General features: G+C 37.5%; 1 protein-coding gene across 1 annotated transcript in view; it reads right to left on the minus strand.

Annotated features, from left to right (window-relative positions):
- Positions 1-20,610, minus strand: part of LOC147657406 (uncharacterized) — a 60,268-nt gene that overhangs the window by 10,504 nt on the left and 29,154 nt on the right. Inside the window, exon 4 of the mRNA XM_086909701.1 lies at positions 874-915. Coding sequence (XP_086765827.1) covers positions 874-915 — 42 coding nt within the window. The remainder of the gene's footprint in view (positions 1-873; positions 916-20,610) is intronic.

Consider the following 20,610-nt stretch of genomic DNA (forward strand, 5'->3'; position numbering starts at 1 on the left):
TCTTCCTCTTCTTCTTTTCGTCGCCCCTTCCTTGCTCACGCGTCATCGAGGAAATAATTAGTCACGAACTTACTTCTGAATCCGAGGAGGTGGACAGTTTTAAACGAATTTTTAGAGAAGGAGAAAGTGTACAATTTCCGAAAGAAATTTCTTTTGATTAAAAATTCCGGGATTTTCCTCTGGAAATTTGACACGAGATCTGCATTCCGAATTTGTGGATCTTGGAAGGGAGGATAGTTGAGGGATTTATAGGGAAAAAAGCGAGAAAAAAAATATAATTTTCAGAAGAAATTTGATTCAGAAGTATGGAAATTGAACGTGAAATTTACGTATGAATTTGAGGATCTTGTATAATTTTCGAAAGAAATTTTGGAAATTAGACACGAGACTCATCGTGCACTTGTGGATCTTGGAAAGGAGGATAGTTGATTTTTAGGAAAAGAAAAAAAATATAATTTTCAGGATTAAACGTGGGATTCATCGTTTAAAATTTGCACTGTATGAATTTACGGGAAAAAGTGGATAATTTTCGAAAGAAATTTCTTCTAATTCTGGAAATTAGGCGTGAGATCAACTAACCTACCATCGTGAAACAAAATTAAATACATTACGGTTGACAAGCGGTGCGTTAGAAATGTATATTGCGTTTTTTTATCCTTGTGCGAAATATCGAAACGTGGAACAAAAAAAGGTTAGGTTTCGGTGTGAAAGGTGGAGCGAGAAAATGTGCGAATTATGCAAACACACATAGAGAGGGAAATAAAACGAGACACGAGACGACGAAACGGGAGCATATTAGAGACAAATACAACGATCGAAGACACACACATACACACACACACACACACACACACACAGATAGAGGAAACAAACCTTATTGTGAGACTTGAACATACAGGCGGTCCCGGCGAACAGCTGCGTCCAAGGAAACATACAAATTAGTTACTAATTGCGTTTGTTTGATTGCATCAACAGATCCAGACGGATTCAGAAATCCATCTGGATTTAACTAATACAAATCTTTCTAACATTGCGTGCTTTGCGTATTTCAAAACAATTAAACGTGAAGAGCAAAATAATTTCTACGCAAAACACTTAAATATCTCTTTTTTTTTTTAAATATAAACTTTTCAATTTTAGAATTTTAACTTTAAATTAGAAATTTAAGATATCTTCTTTCAAAAATACTCGAACAGATCGCACTCTCGACTAGTGCAAAAGAGGTTAGAGAATATCGTTTCCAAATATCATCTCTTGTAGAAAAATATAAACCTTATTATTAAAATTAGAATTATACTCTGAAAACCTACTTGTATTTTCCTTTTGTAACACTCGAACTGTATCACTGGATTTGACCACGAAAAAGGATCACGATGGAAAACACATAGGTTAGAAAGCATCGTGCCAAATCTTAATATTTTTTCGTCATTTCTTTTTTAGAAAAGTATAAATTAGAATAACACTCTGAAAACCCACTTTTAGTTTCTTTCAGAAACGCTGGAATATACACAAATCACTGGACTAAGTTGCAAAAGAGGATCACGGATGTAAAAGAAGTTAGGAAAAATACACATCGTTTCGAATCTTAATACTCTTTCTTACGCGAAACAAATATCTTTTCTTCTTTTTTCTTTCACAAGAACACGAAGCCTAAATTAGAATTATATTCCTTTAAAAAAATCTTCTTTTCGAGGAAACGCTCGAATATCGCACATCACTCAGACTCAGTCGGACAAAGGAGAGTCACGACGGTTGGAAAAGAGGTTAGAAAAAGCAGCGTTCCGAATCGTAACCTTAATACGTGCAACCACGACGTTATCGACGCATCGTCGCTTGGTTTTCTCGTTTATTCGAATCGCGCAATCGCGTTGGCGTAGCTGAATGTTAAAGCACGTTGTTGTTACACCCGATTTCACGAGGGAATCCTCTCTTTTCGCGATCGAACCACGGCGTTTTCTCGTGCGCGCCGTAATATATTCGATTCGAGGATACAGGAAAAGCGGTCGATTTATTAATCACGATTGAAACCGTGCGCGGTATACGTATAGGGAATATAGGGATCGCTCGAATTACGACACGTAGTGGCAATAATGACGATAATATCCGCCCGTTTTCCTCGAGCAGCGCGCGATTAATTTAGCCCTCGGACTCGAGCCATTAATTATCCCCGTCAACGACCGATTAATTATGCTTCCTCCGTCATTGTTGCGCGCGCGAAAGAATATTTAGCCCGAATGGAAACCAAGAATGGAGGGAAGAGCGATTTTTCGATTTTCGAAAAGTCTGTTTGCGTGTAACGATTTATTATCACTTTAGATTAGAGATCCGGGATTTAGATACATACTTTTTTTTCGTACGTTCAAAATTTTTAATGGACTGGCAAATAAAGTCCATTTCTGTTTCGTGTCATTACGAAATGGATGGATATTGATTTTTATTAATACGGAAAACAATTGTGGAAGAAAATTCATTGTGGTTGAGCGATAATATTGACAATTAATTTTCTCTTCATCTTTTACTTTTCTTATAGAAAAAAAGTATTCATAGTCTAACCCAATTTAACGTATAATGCGCGTTGAATAATCGATATATCATACAAAAATGATTGCAAAAAATGATTTCAACGCCGTAAGAATAATTTTGGAAATTGAAATTCCATCAATCTCGATCAATCGCCATCGAGCAAGATTTTCGCAATAAGATTTGCTTCTCGTTCGATCCCTGGCTCTACCAACTAATTCGATCCGTCCCTATCCGATTACGCGCGATCCGTCAGCGGAATCGATTTCCGTCCAGGAAGGATCATAATCGAACACGCGCCGCCGTCCTTCTCTTCGTTTCCTCGTCGTTGGGCCACCGTTGTCCAACGAATCGAGAAACTTTCCACGCTGGAAATTCGACTCGAATATAGGATAGGAGATACGACGTCTCCCCAAGACTCGTTTAAGGCTCTTTTGTCGCGGTGAATGGAGTATTCCTTCTCATCTGAAGCATGGCCGAGGCAAGATCGAAAACGAGAGAGAATCGTCGATTTCGAACGTTTCGTTTTGGAAAATGGGAGAAATGGGGCGAGGGATGAAAATGTCGGGGATGGAATACCCGTTTTCGAGAGAAAAGAAGATGGGAATGGAATCGATCCGAACGTTGAGAATTCATATAGAATAGAATTTTGAGAATAATTCTGCCCGCCCAGAGAGAAGAAAGAATCTCTGTTCCGCGTTTTCGTTTCGTTGATTAAAAGTTTCAAAAAATTCGAAACTATTTTCCTAGCGGGGAAGGGGAGGATATCGTGTCGAGCAGAAAGCAAAATAGTAGATATTGTATAGCGAGAATGAATAGAATCTATTCAATGGAATCGATCCGCGTTTACGTCACGTTCTCAGCTGGGTTTACCATATTCTAATATATGTACGCCTCGATCCCACACCGTGTATCGAATTTCATCTCTAATTCATTCCATTTCTTTCGTGTTACGAAATAACAATTCTCTCGACTCTATTGAATTGTACGCGATTTCATTTAATGCGACACGATACGATTAATTTTAAACAATCGTTACGTTCAAGTATCTGTCCTTTTGGAAACGGAAGTTGAATGCCGTACGAGACGAGACGAGTTTCAAAGCAGTCGAGTCCGACAACGAGTTTGAACGCTGTGAACGCAGTTTACATGGAAATCTGCAATCTCGTCACGCGATATCAAAGGGCGACGCAGACGTTGCGCCTATCTGTTCGACACGATCCGCGGAATACCGATTTTTTTTCCTACGAAAAACATCAAAGAATGATGTTCAATGAAATTGCACGCTACCCTCGTAGTCCGCCTTTCGAATCGATATCCCAACCAAGTTTCAAGATGTCGATCGTACGAATGTTGTTGCACAAAACAATTTTATGGAAGAATTATAGGAAAATAGAAAAAAAAAAACTTCCATATACAAATAAATTTAATGAAAATTTAGATTTTAGAAGAATGGTTGATGGAAATATCGCAACCAAGTTTCAAGATATCGATGATGAAAATGTAGAAAAGTTGTTGCACGAAACAATATTCTGAAAGGATTATAGAGAGAAAAAAAAAAAAAAGAATCTTGAAATATTCGATATATATGAATTTAATGAAAACTTAGATTTTAGAAGAATGATTGATGGAAATATCGCAACCAAGTTTCAAGATGTCGATCATGAAAACGTACGAAAGTTGTTGCGCGGAGGATTATAGGAAAATAGAAAAAAAAAAAAATCTCGAAATATTCGATATAAATGAAAATTTAGATTTTAAAAGAATGGGATTTTAATATATATATTGAAATTTTGTGAAAAAATATCGCAACCAAGTTTCAAGATGTCGATCATGGAACGACGAAAGTTGTTGCTTGATAATAATGTTGTGAAAGGATTATAGAAAAATAGAAAGAAAAAAAAACTTCAAATATTCCATATAAACGAATTTAATAAGAATTTAAATTTTAAAAGAATGGTTGATGAAATTGTATATATTGAGAAAATATCGCAACCAAGTTTCAAGATATCGATCTGATCAAAACGTTGAAGGGAAAGTCGTTGCACGAAACAATTTTCTGGAAAGATTATAGAAAAAAAAAAAGAATTTTGAAATATTGTTGATGGAAGTTTATATATTGAGAAAATATCGCAACCAAGTATCAAGATATCGATCTGATCAAAACGTTGAAAGGAAAGTCGTTGCACGAAACAATTTTCTGGAAGGATTATAGAAAAAAAAAAAAAAGAATCTTGAAATATTGTTGATGGAATTTTATATATTGAGAAAATATCGCAACCAAGATCGTAGAAACAATGTTATAGAAGAATTATAAAAAAAAAAAAGAAAAGACTTCAAATACTCGATGTAAATGAATTTGATAAAAATTCAGATTCTAGAAGAACGATCGATGGAAGTTTAGTTTTAGTTCAGATTTTAGAAGAATGATCGATGACAGGACGGAAGTTATACGTACATTGAACAAAATTTTGCGAGAAATTATTTACAAGACGAGTCGGACGATTCAAATTAAATCCTTGAACCAGCCACCACCTGTTACTGTGGTAGCGTGTACGAGAACAGAAGGAGACCAAGGCGAAGCTAGTTTACTTTAAAAGTCGCAACCTCCGAGGAGATTGGAAAATATATTATGCATCCGTGGAATAGAAAACGCGCAAAACGAGGTTCATTTGATGCCATTTCCACCAACATCAATAATTCATGAACCACTTTAGATTCGAACGGTGAGCACCCACCAACAAGCAACTTTTGCAGGAAGGAACGACGTTAACGTTATCGTTAATTTAAAAAAAGAAAAAAAACCTACCGATAAATTGGAATTGGTTTGTAATAGATAAAAATATAAATATAATGCGAAAGATCCCAATTCTTCTATGATGTAAAAAAAAAAACCGTTCATATTTTTTCTTTAAAAGAAAAAAAAAAAATAATAAATCAAATTAAACCTGATGGATAAATTACGACGAATAAACGATCAGCTATTGTATTTTAAACGAAGAGATTAACTCGATGTTTTTCCTGATTTCATCAGGAGATCGTAGATGAAAAGAAGATCGATTTTTCTCGTTTTTCCACACGCACGTGAATCACTGGGGTTCCGCGTCACGAGAAAGATTTATTTAGCATGCTTCGCATGCGAGGTCGGTTCACTTTGTTGCCAGCCAATTCTTTATGGAAAGCGGATCTATTTCGAGGTAATTTGCGACCCACGTTTCTCTTCTGTCGAATGATAACCCGCGAAAGACAAGGCTGACAAACAACGAGAAAATTGAAAAGGTGGAGGGGAAACTTTAATCATTCGCCCTGTTATGAACCCTCGAAGATTAAAGGACGTGACGCGTTTCTACGAATTTTTCCCTTTGAATAATTTGCAACCCGTGGAGCTGAGATGTCAATGTACAATTTCCTTAACCGTTACTTCTCTCTTTTCCGCGCAATTGCGTTCCATTCGAAGGGAGGATCGTGGATTTTATATATTACGAGCAGAAACGAAAGCTCGAATACATCGTTGAGCGCAACAAGAGTTTTTTTTTTTTTTTTTTATTTCTTTAGAAAAATAAGAGTTCGTTTGCCAACGACTCGACTTGCAAAATAAAAAGTAAGAAATCTAATTAATCGGTCAAAAAGGAGTCGTTCTTCTCCCATGCAACACGGATCAGATCGAAGTATTTTCTATCTCATTGCGTTTGGCAAAATTTGTCTAGAATCGAGCACTTCGAACGGATTCGACCGGAGAAGAAAATTCTTCGAAAGAAAGTTTTGCTGCTGCATCTGTGGACGAAACTGTGGCAAAATAAGCCCCCCCTAAGCATAAAAGCTCCCGTTTCCACGTGATCTCGTTCCCCTGAATTAAAAGTCCAACTCTGGAAAACTGCCGTAAACCGCGATTCCTTCGAGAGCTCTGCGTCGATCCCTTCTCAGGTTTACCGCGAGAAAAGAAACGGAAACGTCGTAATTTTTATTCGTCTTTAAAGTTCGTAGAAGAGAACAGTGTCTCTTATCTTCCGACTATCTTGATACATCTTTCGTTCGATTTTTATTCGCAACGACTCGTCTTGAAAATTCGAAAAGAAGAGAAGAGAATTTCTTATCGCTCATCTTCGAATACATCGAGAAACGACGCTGTTTGAATTTCGTTTAAATGAATCGCGATATCGTTTCTCTCAGATATCTCAACTATATTAAATATACCTTGATATAATAAATTTCAATCAAGCAAATTGGGATAAGGAAATCGAGGTTGCGATACAGTGGCCGTTTTTTCAAGCCAACGGGGAGGAGAAAATTCGCGGCGTGGAATTTGCAGGAGGCGCTCTTTGGATAGGGTTTGGTTGAAAGGAGAGGTTTCGAGGGAGGGAGGAGCATGAATCTCTAACGAGGGAGGAGTCGCTTCGAGCAACTGGTGAATTTCTCGCTCGTGTCGTCGTCCAAATGAAGGCAATAACGAGCCGATTGTATCGGATTATACGATAAAGGCGTAACTATGATAGGGAATCTCGGGGAAGCGCCTCTTTCCAAAAAACCAGCAAATTCGTTCGATGAAGATAACCTCGATGAATTAAAGCTTTCCAAAGCTTAGGGAGGATGCGTTTCTTTTAAAACGATTTCGAAAAGGTTGATTCGAATGTCAAAAAACAGATCCACGAAGCCTTTGGAGAATTTTTGGAGAAAGAATGGAAGAAGTTTGCAAGAATTTTCCAATAAACTCGAACTGGTGGATCTTAACGATAATTCTAGAATTGAAAGAGATTGCAAATGCATCCTCTTGCGAACAATTTCAATTTGTTCAACAATTCTAAATTTGAAACATCGAAGAAAAACCCTCTTTCGTGCAACTTGCTTTATTAATTAACAATACAACGCTAACAAATACTCGCTATGAAAGAAACGAGTCCTCCGTTGCGAAATTTCCAACTCAACTTGCTCTACTAACAAATACAGTTTATTCTTTCGAATAATTCCAACTCAACTAGCTCTATTAATAAATAAAATCTATTCTCTCTACGAAAGAAAGGAAAAAAAGGAGAAAGAATGCTCTTTCGCGTGATTCCAACTCAACTAGCTCTATTAACAAATACAATCTATTCTATTCTCTACGGAAAGAAAGGAAAAGGAAAGAAAAAGGAAAGAAAGAAAATCGGCGAAATCTTTAACGATCGATAAATCCTGCTGCTATTTCTATTAATAAAGAAACCCGTCGGTTCGAAAGCGCGTTCCGTCACCCTAAAATACGACGTCGTTAAACGCGCTCGTTTCCTTCAATTACGCGATGCCCGCGGTTGATCGTATTTTTCCGCGGTCGGTGTCCTTAATAACGAAAAGGAGGACGATACGCTCGGTCGAAAGGTTAAGCGGCGACGCGTTGAACGAACAACGAACGATGAATTTCAATTTCAGATCGTTGTTACAACTGGACGTCTCTCCGCATCAGCCTCATCCCTTTTTTCTGCCCTCCCCTCCCCCACAGTCGAATAATAAACGAAGGAAACGTCTCGGGGTTGTTTCGCCGTTGGCCATTTACCGAAATTCGCTTCGAGCGAAATTAGTCGGGGTTAAAAAGGGCCGTTTTCCTCGACGAGACCGGTTCTTTCTCGTCAAACGTTTCTCTCGATTCACTCGAGATCATTTGAGCGAAGGGAATGAGTTTAAGAGGACAGGATCGTGGTAAAAATAACAAGATGTGCGTTTCTTTTTTTTTTTTTTTTTCGATGGATCGAAGAATTTTTCAATTCGTCCTGGAAACGAGTACGATTTCTCATCGTACGATTGAATGTGTGAATCATTAACCCTCTTCTGGATCGCGTGACGTAAATTATTTTTACATTATCTCATTATTTCAAACGTTCTCGAGAAAATAAAGAAATAAAGTGGTAAATCAAAAAATCTTCGTTTCTCTATCATAAAATCTAATTTCCTCAGCGAATTATTATATCTTTTCGATCGTACGTCTTATATCATTTCGAATTCGCAAAAAAGTAAAAAAAAAGTAAAGTATAATTAACATTGCTGTCATCCCTGCGAACTATCCTTGCGCTATTTCGTATTAAGAGGCCTCGAAAAAAATAAATAAATAAATCAAAACATCTTCTTTATCAAAAATCTTTATCAAAAATCTAATTTAACGTGTGATTGGATTATCATTCGATCGTACGTCGTAAATCACTCTTATATCATTAAAAATCCCCGCAAAAAAAAAAGAAAAATGAAAAAATATAAATTAAAGTATCCTCGAATATCTATCAAAAATTTTATCCCCTCGGTCACAGGGATCGAATGTGTGAACCAATGCAGTTCCCTGCAAACTACCCTTACGCTATTTCATTAAAAGCCTTTGGAAAAAAAAAAAAGGAAAAAAAAGAAATACAGCATAGATTAAAGCATCCTCTGAATGTCTGGCAAAATTCCTCCGACACCGTTCAGGCGCCATACTCGTTCAGGTGAACCAAACTATCGGCGAAATTGCTAGCCACCGTCCAATATACATCCGCCCACCCCCCTGCAACAGACCCGTTTCATCAGTGAAACGATCTTGCGGAGCTTAATGCCAACCGCGTATCCGCCGTTTCAACGACCAAACTCGAGACCGTCGATCGTCCAAGTTCAGAGCTCGTTTCACCAAGGCTTCCACCACGTCGCGCGCCATACGAAACGCCGCGTTTATACATCGAGAACCGCTTACACAACCGGTGAAAATAAACGGGACGCGCATTATTCAGTCGATCGAAACCGGAACCAACGCCATTCCATTATCCTTTGATGAGCTTTCTTTCTTTTCCTCTCCTTTCCTCCTTCTTATGCTCTCGAGAGAGAAGAGGTAGCGAGCGAAATGGAAACAGGAAATGTCCCCAGCAATTTAACCTGAGAATGTAAGCTGATTATTTATACGAAGGTTCCTTCCTTTACACCCGGTTATCGCGCTTCTTCCTTCTTTTTCTATCGGAGGACACGTTTGGAGGAATGCGTTTGGAAGGCTTTTCACGTATTAGCGTGATTGCTGAAAGGATCTCTCGAGATTGAGTCGAACGTTTCCAACGTCTGCTGGCATTGTAATCATCGAGATGAAAAATTTTTTTCACAAAATATGACGAATAGTCGAGAAGAAATTGTCTCTCTCTCTCTCTCTCTCTCTCTCATTTTTTTTCTTTTTTAATGGATACATTTACTGGATTACGGTACAACGAAGATTTTGCAATTTTACTCGAAAACGAGGAATTCTTCTCTCTCTCTCTCTCTGTTTTATTTAATCTCGGGATAATTTCGTGGAATTTTTCTCGAATTTCTTTTTTTTTTTTTTTTTTGAATATCAATGAGCTCGAACGAAAGGAATGGCAAATGTCGGTGGCCAGCGATAGAGAGGCTAGCTCTCGATCGACGAAACGAGAGAGTGTGTTTCCATACGGGTACAGGATTAAACATCTGGTTAAATAAGATTCCGCGAGAGTTTCCTCCTCGCCTCTATTCGTCTGGCACAGCTAAGAAATTAGCTCTCTGTATATACAAATTCATGCATCACGACCATTCATGAATAATGGATCCTCCCGCATTTCCTTTCGCTCCCTGTTCTCCGGAATTATTCTCTGGAACGCGTAGACGATTCGCCAAACAAAAGGGGCGAACTTACGTTTGAAGGTAATTAAATCCGATGCACAGATCGTACGAGCTTTAAATGTATACGCTTTCATTGCAATATCCGAATTTGCACTCGCCATCCTACGCTTTATTTACTAATGCAAATACACGTATAATATAATTGCATATGATATTATTATATTCTAGGGACTTTTACTACTTGATTCGTAATTTTCTTAAATATAAATACAAGGGATTAATCTATCGAAAAATCGCTATATATTAAGATATCGCCATAAAGATGTCATCCTACATTTTATTATTATACATATATTTACTAATATAAATAATTATATTCTAGGGACTTTTACTACTTGATTCGTAATTTTCTTAAATATAAATACAAGGGATTAATCCATCGAAAAACCGCTATATATTAAGATATCGCCATATAGATGTCATCCTACATTTTATTATTATACATATATTTACTAATATAAATAATTATATTCTAGGGACTTTTACTACGTGATTCGTAATTTTCTTAAATATAAATACAAGGGAGTAATCTATCGAAAAATCGCTATATATTAAGATATCGCCATAAAGATGTCATCCTACATTTTATTATTATACATATATTTACTAATATAAATAATTATATTCTAGGGACTTTTACTACTTGATTCGTAATTTTCTTAAATATAAATACAAGGGATTAATCCATCGAAAAATCGCTATATATTAAGATATCGTTATATAGATGTCATCCTACATTTTATTATTATACATATATTTACTAATATAAATAATTATATTCTAGGGACTTTTACTACTTGATTCGTAATTTTCTTAAATATAAATACAAGGGATTAATCCATCGAAAAATCGCTATATATTAAGATATCGCCATATAGATGTCATCCTACATTTTATTATTATACATATATTTACTAATATAAATAATTATATTCTAGGGACTTTTACTACTTGATTCGTAATTTTCTTAAATATAAATACAAGGGATTAATCCATCGAAAAATCGCTATGTATTAAGATATCGTTATATAGATGTCATCCTACATTTTATTATTATACATATATTTACTAATATAAATAATTATATTCTAGGGACTCTTGTTACTTGATCGGTAATCTTCTTAAATATAAATACGAGTGCAAGGGATTAATCTATGGAGAAATCGATTTTTAAGATTCGCCATATTTTAAGATGTCGCAATATAATATCGTCATCCTACATTTTATTATTATATTAGTAAATATATGTATAATATAATATAATTCTAGGAACTCTTGTTACTAAATATAAATACGAGCGCAGAGGATTAATCCATCGAAAAATCGATTCATAAGAGTTATCATATTTCAAAATGTCGCCATCTTACATTTTATTATTATACATATATTTACTAATGTAAATAATTCTAGAGACTCTTGTTACTAAATATAAATACGAGTGCAGAGGGTTAATCCATGGAAAAATCGATTTTTAAGATTTTTTTATTTTCCATTCACGATCACTAATCCGTTCTAATACCGTCCGCTCGAATTTTCCTCTCAAAGTATTATCAACTATCTAGCTTCTAGCACGCAGGCGACCGGATTGGGCCGGGAAGATAGGAGTTTAAAATTGAAGAGGCTCCCCTTCGAGGATTATCCATGGCTTCTTAGGTTATTAATCCAGAATATGGAAACGAATCTCCGATCAGCCTTGATTTACACAATATCCTAACTCCCTTCGATATTCTCTCTCCCTCGTGAAAGAATCTTTTCTCCTCAAATCGAATCTTTCCAAATACTCAAAAAACCATAAAATTCAAAACTCTATCATCGATATTATCCTCCACTCTCTCGATTAGCACGAAATATCTTCAATTCATCAATGTACCCAATGATATACCAAAGTGAAAGTCTTTCCAAAAAAAAAAAAAAAAAAACAGCAAAAATCTTTAGATCGTTGTTCGAAACATTCTCGAACCAACAGCTTGATTCGTCGACTCGAAAAATGATTCGAGCCGAGAGGAAACGTATTCACCCTTCAGCTTTATCCCGAAAATGTTTATCCTGACAGACCTGAGTCCAAAAATTCCTCTTCCCCCATGATTCCTCGAGATCGAGATTCGAAAGGTTCGCGAAAAAGGCGGAGCCGATTTATCCTTACACCTTTCATCCCCTTCGAATTTTCACCAGAATTTCTTTCTCCACGATCCGAGAAAAGGATAGATCCTATCTTTGAACGGAGGAGAGAGGAGGCCTCCAGAGGGATGAGACGAGGGTGAAAGAGGATGTGGAAACCTCCTCAGCGAGCTTGTTCTCATCTTCTTAAAACGGGGATATATATATATATATCGAGTGACTGGACAGGGATAAGGAACGAAGAGGCAGCAGGCCACTTTCGCCCTCCCATCCCTTGGCTAAGATAGACGAGTCTAAATAGTGTAGGATCTGGAGGCTTGGTGGACTCGACGGGAATAGAGTTATCCCTTCTCGGAGGAATTATGCGGTTCGAGAACAGGAAGAAGCTCCTCGGATGCTGAAGAACGGAGGGGAGGACTCGTTCGGCTCGTTCAGCGGAATTTTAAGAGGAATTTCGATGAGGGGACTCGAGATGGGGTGCGAATCATACTGTATACTTCTTTTTAGTAGAGAAATACAAGCTTTTTTAAGGAGACTCGTTTTTCCAAAGAAGAAAAATTTATTGTAAATTGTATAACCTCGTCTCGAAGATTCAAAGTATCTTAATCGATTCGTAATGAAATTTAAGAAACACGATTCGAAAAATCGCAACGATCGGAGAATGGCAAAAGTAATTTCGTTTTTTTTCACAGTGGAATTCGATAAATTCAATCTCGTAGCGATTTCTCGAGTCGTTGTTTGCTTCGATCAGTATTTTTATTTTGTCTTCGTAAGTTTCGACTGACCCTTCCAAAGCACATCTTTAATCGGAACGAAATTTCGAAAATCAGTTTCGACATTGTAACTTTTTCCTTGCCTGAACGGCATTCTTACCTTTTCTGTAGTAATAAAAAAAAGTAAAATATACCGAAAATGTTCCTTCCCGTCTTGCATCTTTGTTATCAAGCACGAGAAACACAATGGAACGAATTCTTCTTACAAATAAACCACGAAATGCCAAATTCTCGAACGAATTTAGAACGAAGTTGGCTGGATAAACAACTAGCGACACTCGTGTGAAAAAACGGAATTACTTTCTGAACAACCCGAAGATTATTAAATTTTTGTAAATTTTATCGAGACGTTAAGATAAAAATGTTATTTCACCTGACTTATCATAACCCTTCAACGTAATAAACCTTTCTTTTTTCAACGACCATCAATTAAACATCTTACGAAAAAAATAAAATTAATTCTACTTTATGCACATTCACGTATCAAAAGATACGTGATCGAAACGTTACAACACGGGCTATCGGAACTTAAATCGTATGGCAAAGGGTTAAATTGGCCGACGATACCTTAAAACCCCCGAGATATCTCGTCCTTCCTCTCGTCCAGAGAGATATCTCGCATCCTCGTACACGTGGAAGTGTGGAGAGAGAGAGGGAGTCTCTTTGGACGAAGATGGATGGGGGGAGGGAGAAGGAGGGGGATAGGTAGATTTAATCACACCTACCCTATTCCATTCACGTCTGGGAAAAGGGAGACGGCGGGCTCGTAAAAGGAGAGAGAAAGAGGAGAAAAGAAAACGGAAGGGGGGATAGGATTTAATACGGGGACTCACCCCCCTCCATCCTCGGGGAACGATTCGAATGGAGAAGGTTGCATTTTTTACTCGCGTGCCGTTTGTCTTGTACGTGACGAGTATGAACGCATCGGGTCCAAAGAATTCAGAGGCGGAGAAATATCGCGGCAGACGGGCGCGTGCGCGGCCAGATCTACGTTGATAACGTTCCACACACGTCCCTGTTCGTGGGAGAAATTTTGCCACCGTTTCGAGTTAAAAAATGGAAGAAAATTGTGCGACCTCGTTCTATTGCGCTATTACTTGCAGTATCTTGTTTTTCAAACGTAGAAAATTATTCTCATTTCTCTCTCTCTCTCTCTCTCTCACCCCTTAACCATTTGAGTTTCCGTTGGAGTAACGACGAGTGATCGCTGGCAACGACGTATGATTTGATTAATTTTGAGGAACGTCATACGATAAAATTCATAGAGAGGATGCGTAAAACAAGGACACGTAGAATTTAATCAAGTATTTTACTCAAAAAAAAAAAAAAAAATGTGTGAGCGATCTAAACGCATATCCAGCCAGATCCATCGAGTATATATTTTTCTACGATCGAAAATCTTGCGACAAACGTATAAATATTCTTAGCCAATAATCTTTCAACATTCTATCTAACGTGGATATTTTATACGAATGTAAAGAATATAAAGAAACTGAATAGATAGAGAGAAGGGGAGCAACGATGAAGATAGAGATGAAGTAAGAGGCGTGCGAAAGAAAAGGCGGGAGATAAGAATAATAACGAATGCGAGGGCACGTTAACAGGAGTTAAGAAGGATTACAAGCTTCGCTCCCAACGAAATAATAAGAAGGATGAAACACGTTTCAACGTGATTGCTTTATAAAATATCGAAGACGCGTCAAAACGCAAAAGTTTCACGCGCGTGAAATGTTGTTGGTTAAATAACAATTGCATAGAGGAGGAAGAAATCGGCGGATGAAACAAGGAACCAATTCGATTCCAAAATACCTTTAATCCTTGCGCTCCGGGCGAAGCAACAACTCCAGACGATTTCCCGTTCGGTGAATTTCTTTGCTAACTTAAAATGATTTCACACACGAATTAACGTATAAAACTTTTATATATTTTAATATTTTATCTATCTTTACGTAATAACTTATTGAATATTAAAAATCTATATTTATGTTGTGTGATATTTTGATAACAAAGTAATTACTAAAAAGCGGTTTGTCAGGGCAAATATCACGATAAAATATCGTTACAAACCTTACAATTCCAATAACATGCTCTCATGTATTGTCTATTATTCTTATTTTTCATCTTCTTATAGTACTCTTCTCTCTATTATCAATTTCTTGAATAGAAATAATTTCATTATTTAATTTAAAAACATCCCAATAACTTGTTCTCACATTCACAGTCTATTATTCTTATTTTTCTCTTACTATTTTCTTTCGTTTTATCGTCAATTTCTTAACGAAATTAGAAATCATTTCGTTAATTTCATTGAAAATAATATTATTCTATCGCCACGAATGTCAAACTCGAAAACCAACGCCGAAAATAGTTCGATCCGAGATCACGGTCTTATTTCACATAAAAATCTAACTATTTAATAGTATATTATTCCACACTTTATAAGATCATACTTAAAGAGCTTAGGAATCTATTCGTGAAGCGACATTTTTAAAAAAAATCAAACATAAATAAATATTGTCGTTCATTCAATTGCTGCATCAATCCACTGAGAGTCATGGTTGGAGCGCAGAGGGTCGTCGAGATCCCCCACAGAAGTTTTAGATTATTACGACTTGTTCGCAGACGCCTCGATGCGCGCCAACGAATCCGATCCATCCCTGCGCACCGATAAATTATGCGCAGGGTGTTCTCCCTTAAACTGCCCGCTTTCATCCGCCAATAATGGCTCCCTCGATGCGCTCAAGGACACCTATGTTCCATCCTTTTCTCTTCCTCCATTCTTCTTCCTCTAGTCTTTTCTTTCGAATTTTCATTTCCTTCGATTTCTCTCGCCGTCCAATCGATTTACGATTACGATTCTTGTAGTCGCGAGAGTATTGATTTGCGAATTTATTTCTTTATCAGGAAAATCAATTTAACGTTAAATAATGCAAAAGACACTCGTATCGTCTCAAAACGCGACCGATCGAAAAAGTCGTCGAGGATATTCGATATTTTCATTCGATTTCGTCATCCTCTGTGTTCCTCTCCGCTGAAAGCGAGGCGGTTAGCCAGCGTTATCTAAGCTAAACACTCGTAACGCGGAACGAGGTAAGCCACCCCCCTCCATAAATCTAGAGAAGAGAGTAGAGGGCGCAGAGATGACCTCGGTAGTATGAATAATCGGTGTAAAGGGTGTTTCTTTTTTTGAAATTTCGACCAACTACTGTTCGTCGAATTTCGTCTCACATCGATCGATTAAGGATGTTTCTCTCGTAGCGACTAATCGTACAAGAGATAAAAGTTGAGGTCTTTGATCCAAGGATATCCTTGGATACTAATGGATCGAGGCAAGAAAATCCTTTGTCCGTTATCTACGAAAATAAAATCCCCAAGAATTACGTAGAGAGATAGCCCCCCCCCCCCCCCATAGGGCGCGTCTCCAATATCGAAGGATTTCCATTTCGCGTATTTATCGTTCGTGTTCTATGCCCGACTCTTCGTCGATTATTATTTAATACAAAGGAATTGTTCATCTGGAAGATAATTCCTAATGCTTGAGAAACAACTCGTGACAACAGAGGGGTCTATGTGTCGAATTTCTATGGGGTTTCGCATCGATTAAAATTTATGGGAAGAAAATTATCATGCGTGGATTTCGATTCGATTGCTGGTAAGATTGGTTAGTTTGCAGCAATTATCGGATACACGGCTAGGGGACAAGTTGGGTTTTGTTCCATATTTTATCTTTATTGACGCGTCTTATTGGAAGATTACTTGCTTCGAAGAGTTTTGAGTATTATTTTATCGTATACGACGAGAATAAGGGATATTTTATGAAAGCGTAGCAGTTTGTAGTATTGAAAATTGTACGAGTCGATTATTGCACATAAATATTGCTAATCTAAGCAGTGGTATTATTTTATCTCTCGTGTTACGTGTGTTCCAATGGTATTTGTTATGCGTAATATACTCAGGGCTGAGTTGAGCATTAACTCGTTGAAAAATTTCGTTATATAACGCGTAAGTTTAAATAATTGAAACGCTTAAATAATATATATAAAACTATTCGTATAATTTTGACTTTTTTAGCGTTACAATTATTTGCAATTATTACTATTGAACAATAAATTATCGAAATAACTTAAATTTTGCCCATCCTTGACTCAAACTCAAAGTTTAATCGGGAAAAAGGATAGCCTTGATAAAATGTACAATCGCGATAATTTACACGTTCTGTAAAAAAAATAACAAAAAAGTAATACAAGGTATGTCGAAAGTAAAGAAATCTCGAACAATAAATTATCGAAATAACGCGTTCAATTATTAAATTTTGCCCATCGTTGACAAATTCAAAGTTTAATAAAAAAAAAAAAATTAATAATAAAATACAAAGTATATTCGTCGAAAGTGAAGAAACGTGGAACGATAAATTATCGAAGTAACGCGTTCAACTATTAAATTTTGCCCATCGTTGACTCAAAGTTTAATCCAAAGAAACAAGAACACCCTTGATAAAATGTGCAATCGCTATAATCTACGCATTTCCTCTAAAAAAGAGAAAAAAAAGAAAAAAAATAACAAAAGTAAGGATTAAAAGAGACCAAGACCGTTGGAAAAAATCTCGATCGAGCCCGATCCTGAACAGCCGCACGGCTGATCGCGCACGGGCTTTCTCTACTTCTTCTTCGCCGACTAAATTCTATCCGATAACGGCAGGCGAGAGGCAGGAGGAGAGCAAGCTTTTCGAGCTGAAATCGAAGAGAAAGAGAGAGAAAGAGGGGAGAAAAGACACGCAGCACACCCATAGACCCGTTAAACCTATTCCTCGGGGGCGGGTTGGTTGAGCGTCGAGTAACGAAGGGTCTCTCGTGTTCCTAGACCCCGTCGAATGTGATTACACGAAAAGGACGTGAGCCGGGGACACAAGGCGAAAGAGAGGGCGCCGGTCTTGATTTAGTAATAACAAGGGCTCGGGAGGCGTGGGGAGGGGGGTGCGAGATGGTCGCTGGAAACGCGAGACATTCGAAAAATCGGCGGAAAAATTGAAGGCGAAGGAAGGAAGAAAGGTGAGAACGAGAAGGGAAGATCGAAGGGGTTAGGTAGAATGTCGCAGCAGGTAAATATACGTCTCGAATCGAACGGTTGAAATAACGATGGACCGGGTTGATCGTCAAGTTTGGATATACGCGATCCTCTCGATCGAATCGTTCAAATTTCTAAAAGACACGATTGAGTTAATAAAGCGGTTAATGAAATTGTGCAATCGAGTATATCCGTTCGATATGAAAGCGAAGGGACGAGTAACAATAATTCCATCGCGAGACAAGAATTTTCAATTTTCGACGTCTTCGGTGAAACGCGTAATTAAAATACGATTAACAATATCTCGAATAGCACTACGACACAAACGACGTAAACGAGAACGAACGAAGCCAGGAGTATCTTCGACCCGCGTGATTTCTGCCTCGAGTTATACGACCACCGTATTTCCACGGCGTGGAATAAACCGAACTCCACGCCGCAATCCATTGTCGGCCGCTTTGTGAGATTAAAATCAACTAATCCGATGCGCGTATCGCGGAGTTACTCAAGGGCTTGGCCGTGGATTTGCTTAGTTCAAGAGGATTGCTTGAAAACGAGCCACAAAGCAAATACAACCGTAAGCTGTCGCATTCGTTCCACGTTCCACCGTGCTGGATCTTTCAAGATCGGCTTTCATAGCTTTAATAAAGAAGAAGCAATATTTCTAACGTTACACGCGTATGGGAAATATCTTTCCATTGTAACCATCGTTGGAAATTAATAAATAAAAATCAGCCTAGCGTGTAATTCCTCGCGCGTATTGTAGAAAAAAAATCCTACACGAAGAAAAGAAGAAACGAACGAACGTCTTTCAATTTTTCCAAAAGTCTTTCCAATCCGACAAACTCGTCGACTTTTCCACAAAAATACGGCAAGATCCCTTTATATAAATAGATATTTTTATCCACGCGATTAAATATTCGTACCGTTTGCATCAGTGAATCGACAAATCGATAATTTGTTCTTCGAAAAGGTAAACGATAATTGCAATTACACGAACTCGAACCAACTTTATTCTATTTATAAATTTTTTAACTCTTTCAACGGGGCCAGTTAATGGAGCCAGCTCCGATTCGCAATATTGTTCCGCGCAAAAGGATTCCACGGCGAAAGAAAGAAGCATCTAATATTTTCCCTTCCATCGCGGAATTCGAATTATCCGCCATCTTCTCCCATTATCGACGGCCTCTCGCCCGAAGAAACATCATCCCCTCGTCCCAGAAATTGAAGGGAAATTCGTCGTTAAACCGTCGTCTCCGTATCGACATCCCGTCATTGATACCGCGTAGTAACGAGGCAAATTCCCCCCCCCCCCCCCCCGTTTCGAGGAGAAAAGAGGAAAGGAGGAAAAACACTCGAGCCAGGCACGGTTTATTATATACTCGCGGAGGGTGTACGAATAAATTGGACGAGCCGTGGCTCTCTCTCGCGGCGCGCACGAGTAACGAGACGCTGGTTTTCTGTATAGGATAGGACTTAAAACGCGTAATGGCTACTACTTACGTCCGGCCAAGTCGTTCCAGCCAGCGGAAACGGGGCGCGGATCGATGGAAGAACGAGTTCGAGAACAGTGAACTCTCCTCGAAGTTTCCACGAAATTTTATTACACGTGTAACAGCAAGAATCCGTGATTTTTAGGGTGAAGGTGAAGAAGGATATTTTTAAGAAAATATTTCTTCTTAAGGGAAGAATTAAATTGGTAAAATTTTAATACGAAGACGTTAAAGTTAAAGCGGTTTTTTGAGAGACTTTTTTCCCTCCTAGGATTCTAAGTGTTTTCGTGTTAAAGCATCGCCAAATTAATTTTACCATCGTTTTTTGGACAACAACAGACAGAATTGATTCTGATTTTTAAAAGGATATTTTTCTTCCAAGAAAGAATTGGTAAATTCGTGAAAATACAATGGAGATAGAAGTTTTAAATGAGTTTTAAAATTTTTATTTTCTAAAGCGTTTGGAATTTGGGAAAAATTGTTTTTCGATAAAAATTACTCCCTATGTATTCTCACTTTAAAAGCTTCGTCAGTATATACGATTTCACGCCATCTTCATTTCTCGCAAAATTAATTTTACTATCGTTTTCTAACAGGGCAGAATCGATACTGATTTTTAAAAGGATATTTCTAGGAGATAGAAGCAAACGAGTTTTAAAATTTTTACTTTCTAAATAAAACGAATTTTGGAAAAATTTCCATCTTCTCGGTTCAGTCACACGGAATTTCTCGCTCGGAATTTTCTCGACAATAAATCAAAACTTTCTGATTTTTAAAAGAAATGCTTCTTCTAAAAAAAAAAAAAAAAAAAATTCGATCGAAATTCGTGAAATTTATTTACCAAAATACAATTTTGAGTACAAAAGCAAGGACGAGTTTTAAAAAACTTTTTCCTCTCCAAAGTTTTTCGATCTTTCGATAAAAATTACTCTCACTACACCGCCTTTTGTCTAAAAAAAATTACTCTCTCTAAATATTCTCACCTCAAAGCTTCGTCAACGCGCGATCTCCATCTCGCCACGCGTTCCCCG

The sequence above is a fragment of the Apis florea genome, unplaced genomic scaffold (assembly GCF_048593485.1).
Source record: "Apis florea isolate Af1SG1 unplaced genomic scaffold, ASM4859348v1 contig_3158_pilon, whole genome shotgun sequence".
Classification (NCBI taxonomy): Eukaryota; Metazoa; Arthropoda; class Insecta; order Hymenoptera; family Apidae; genus Apis; species Apis florea.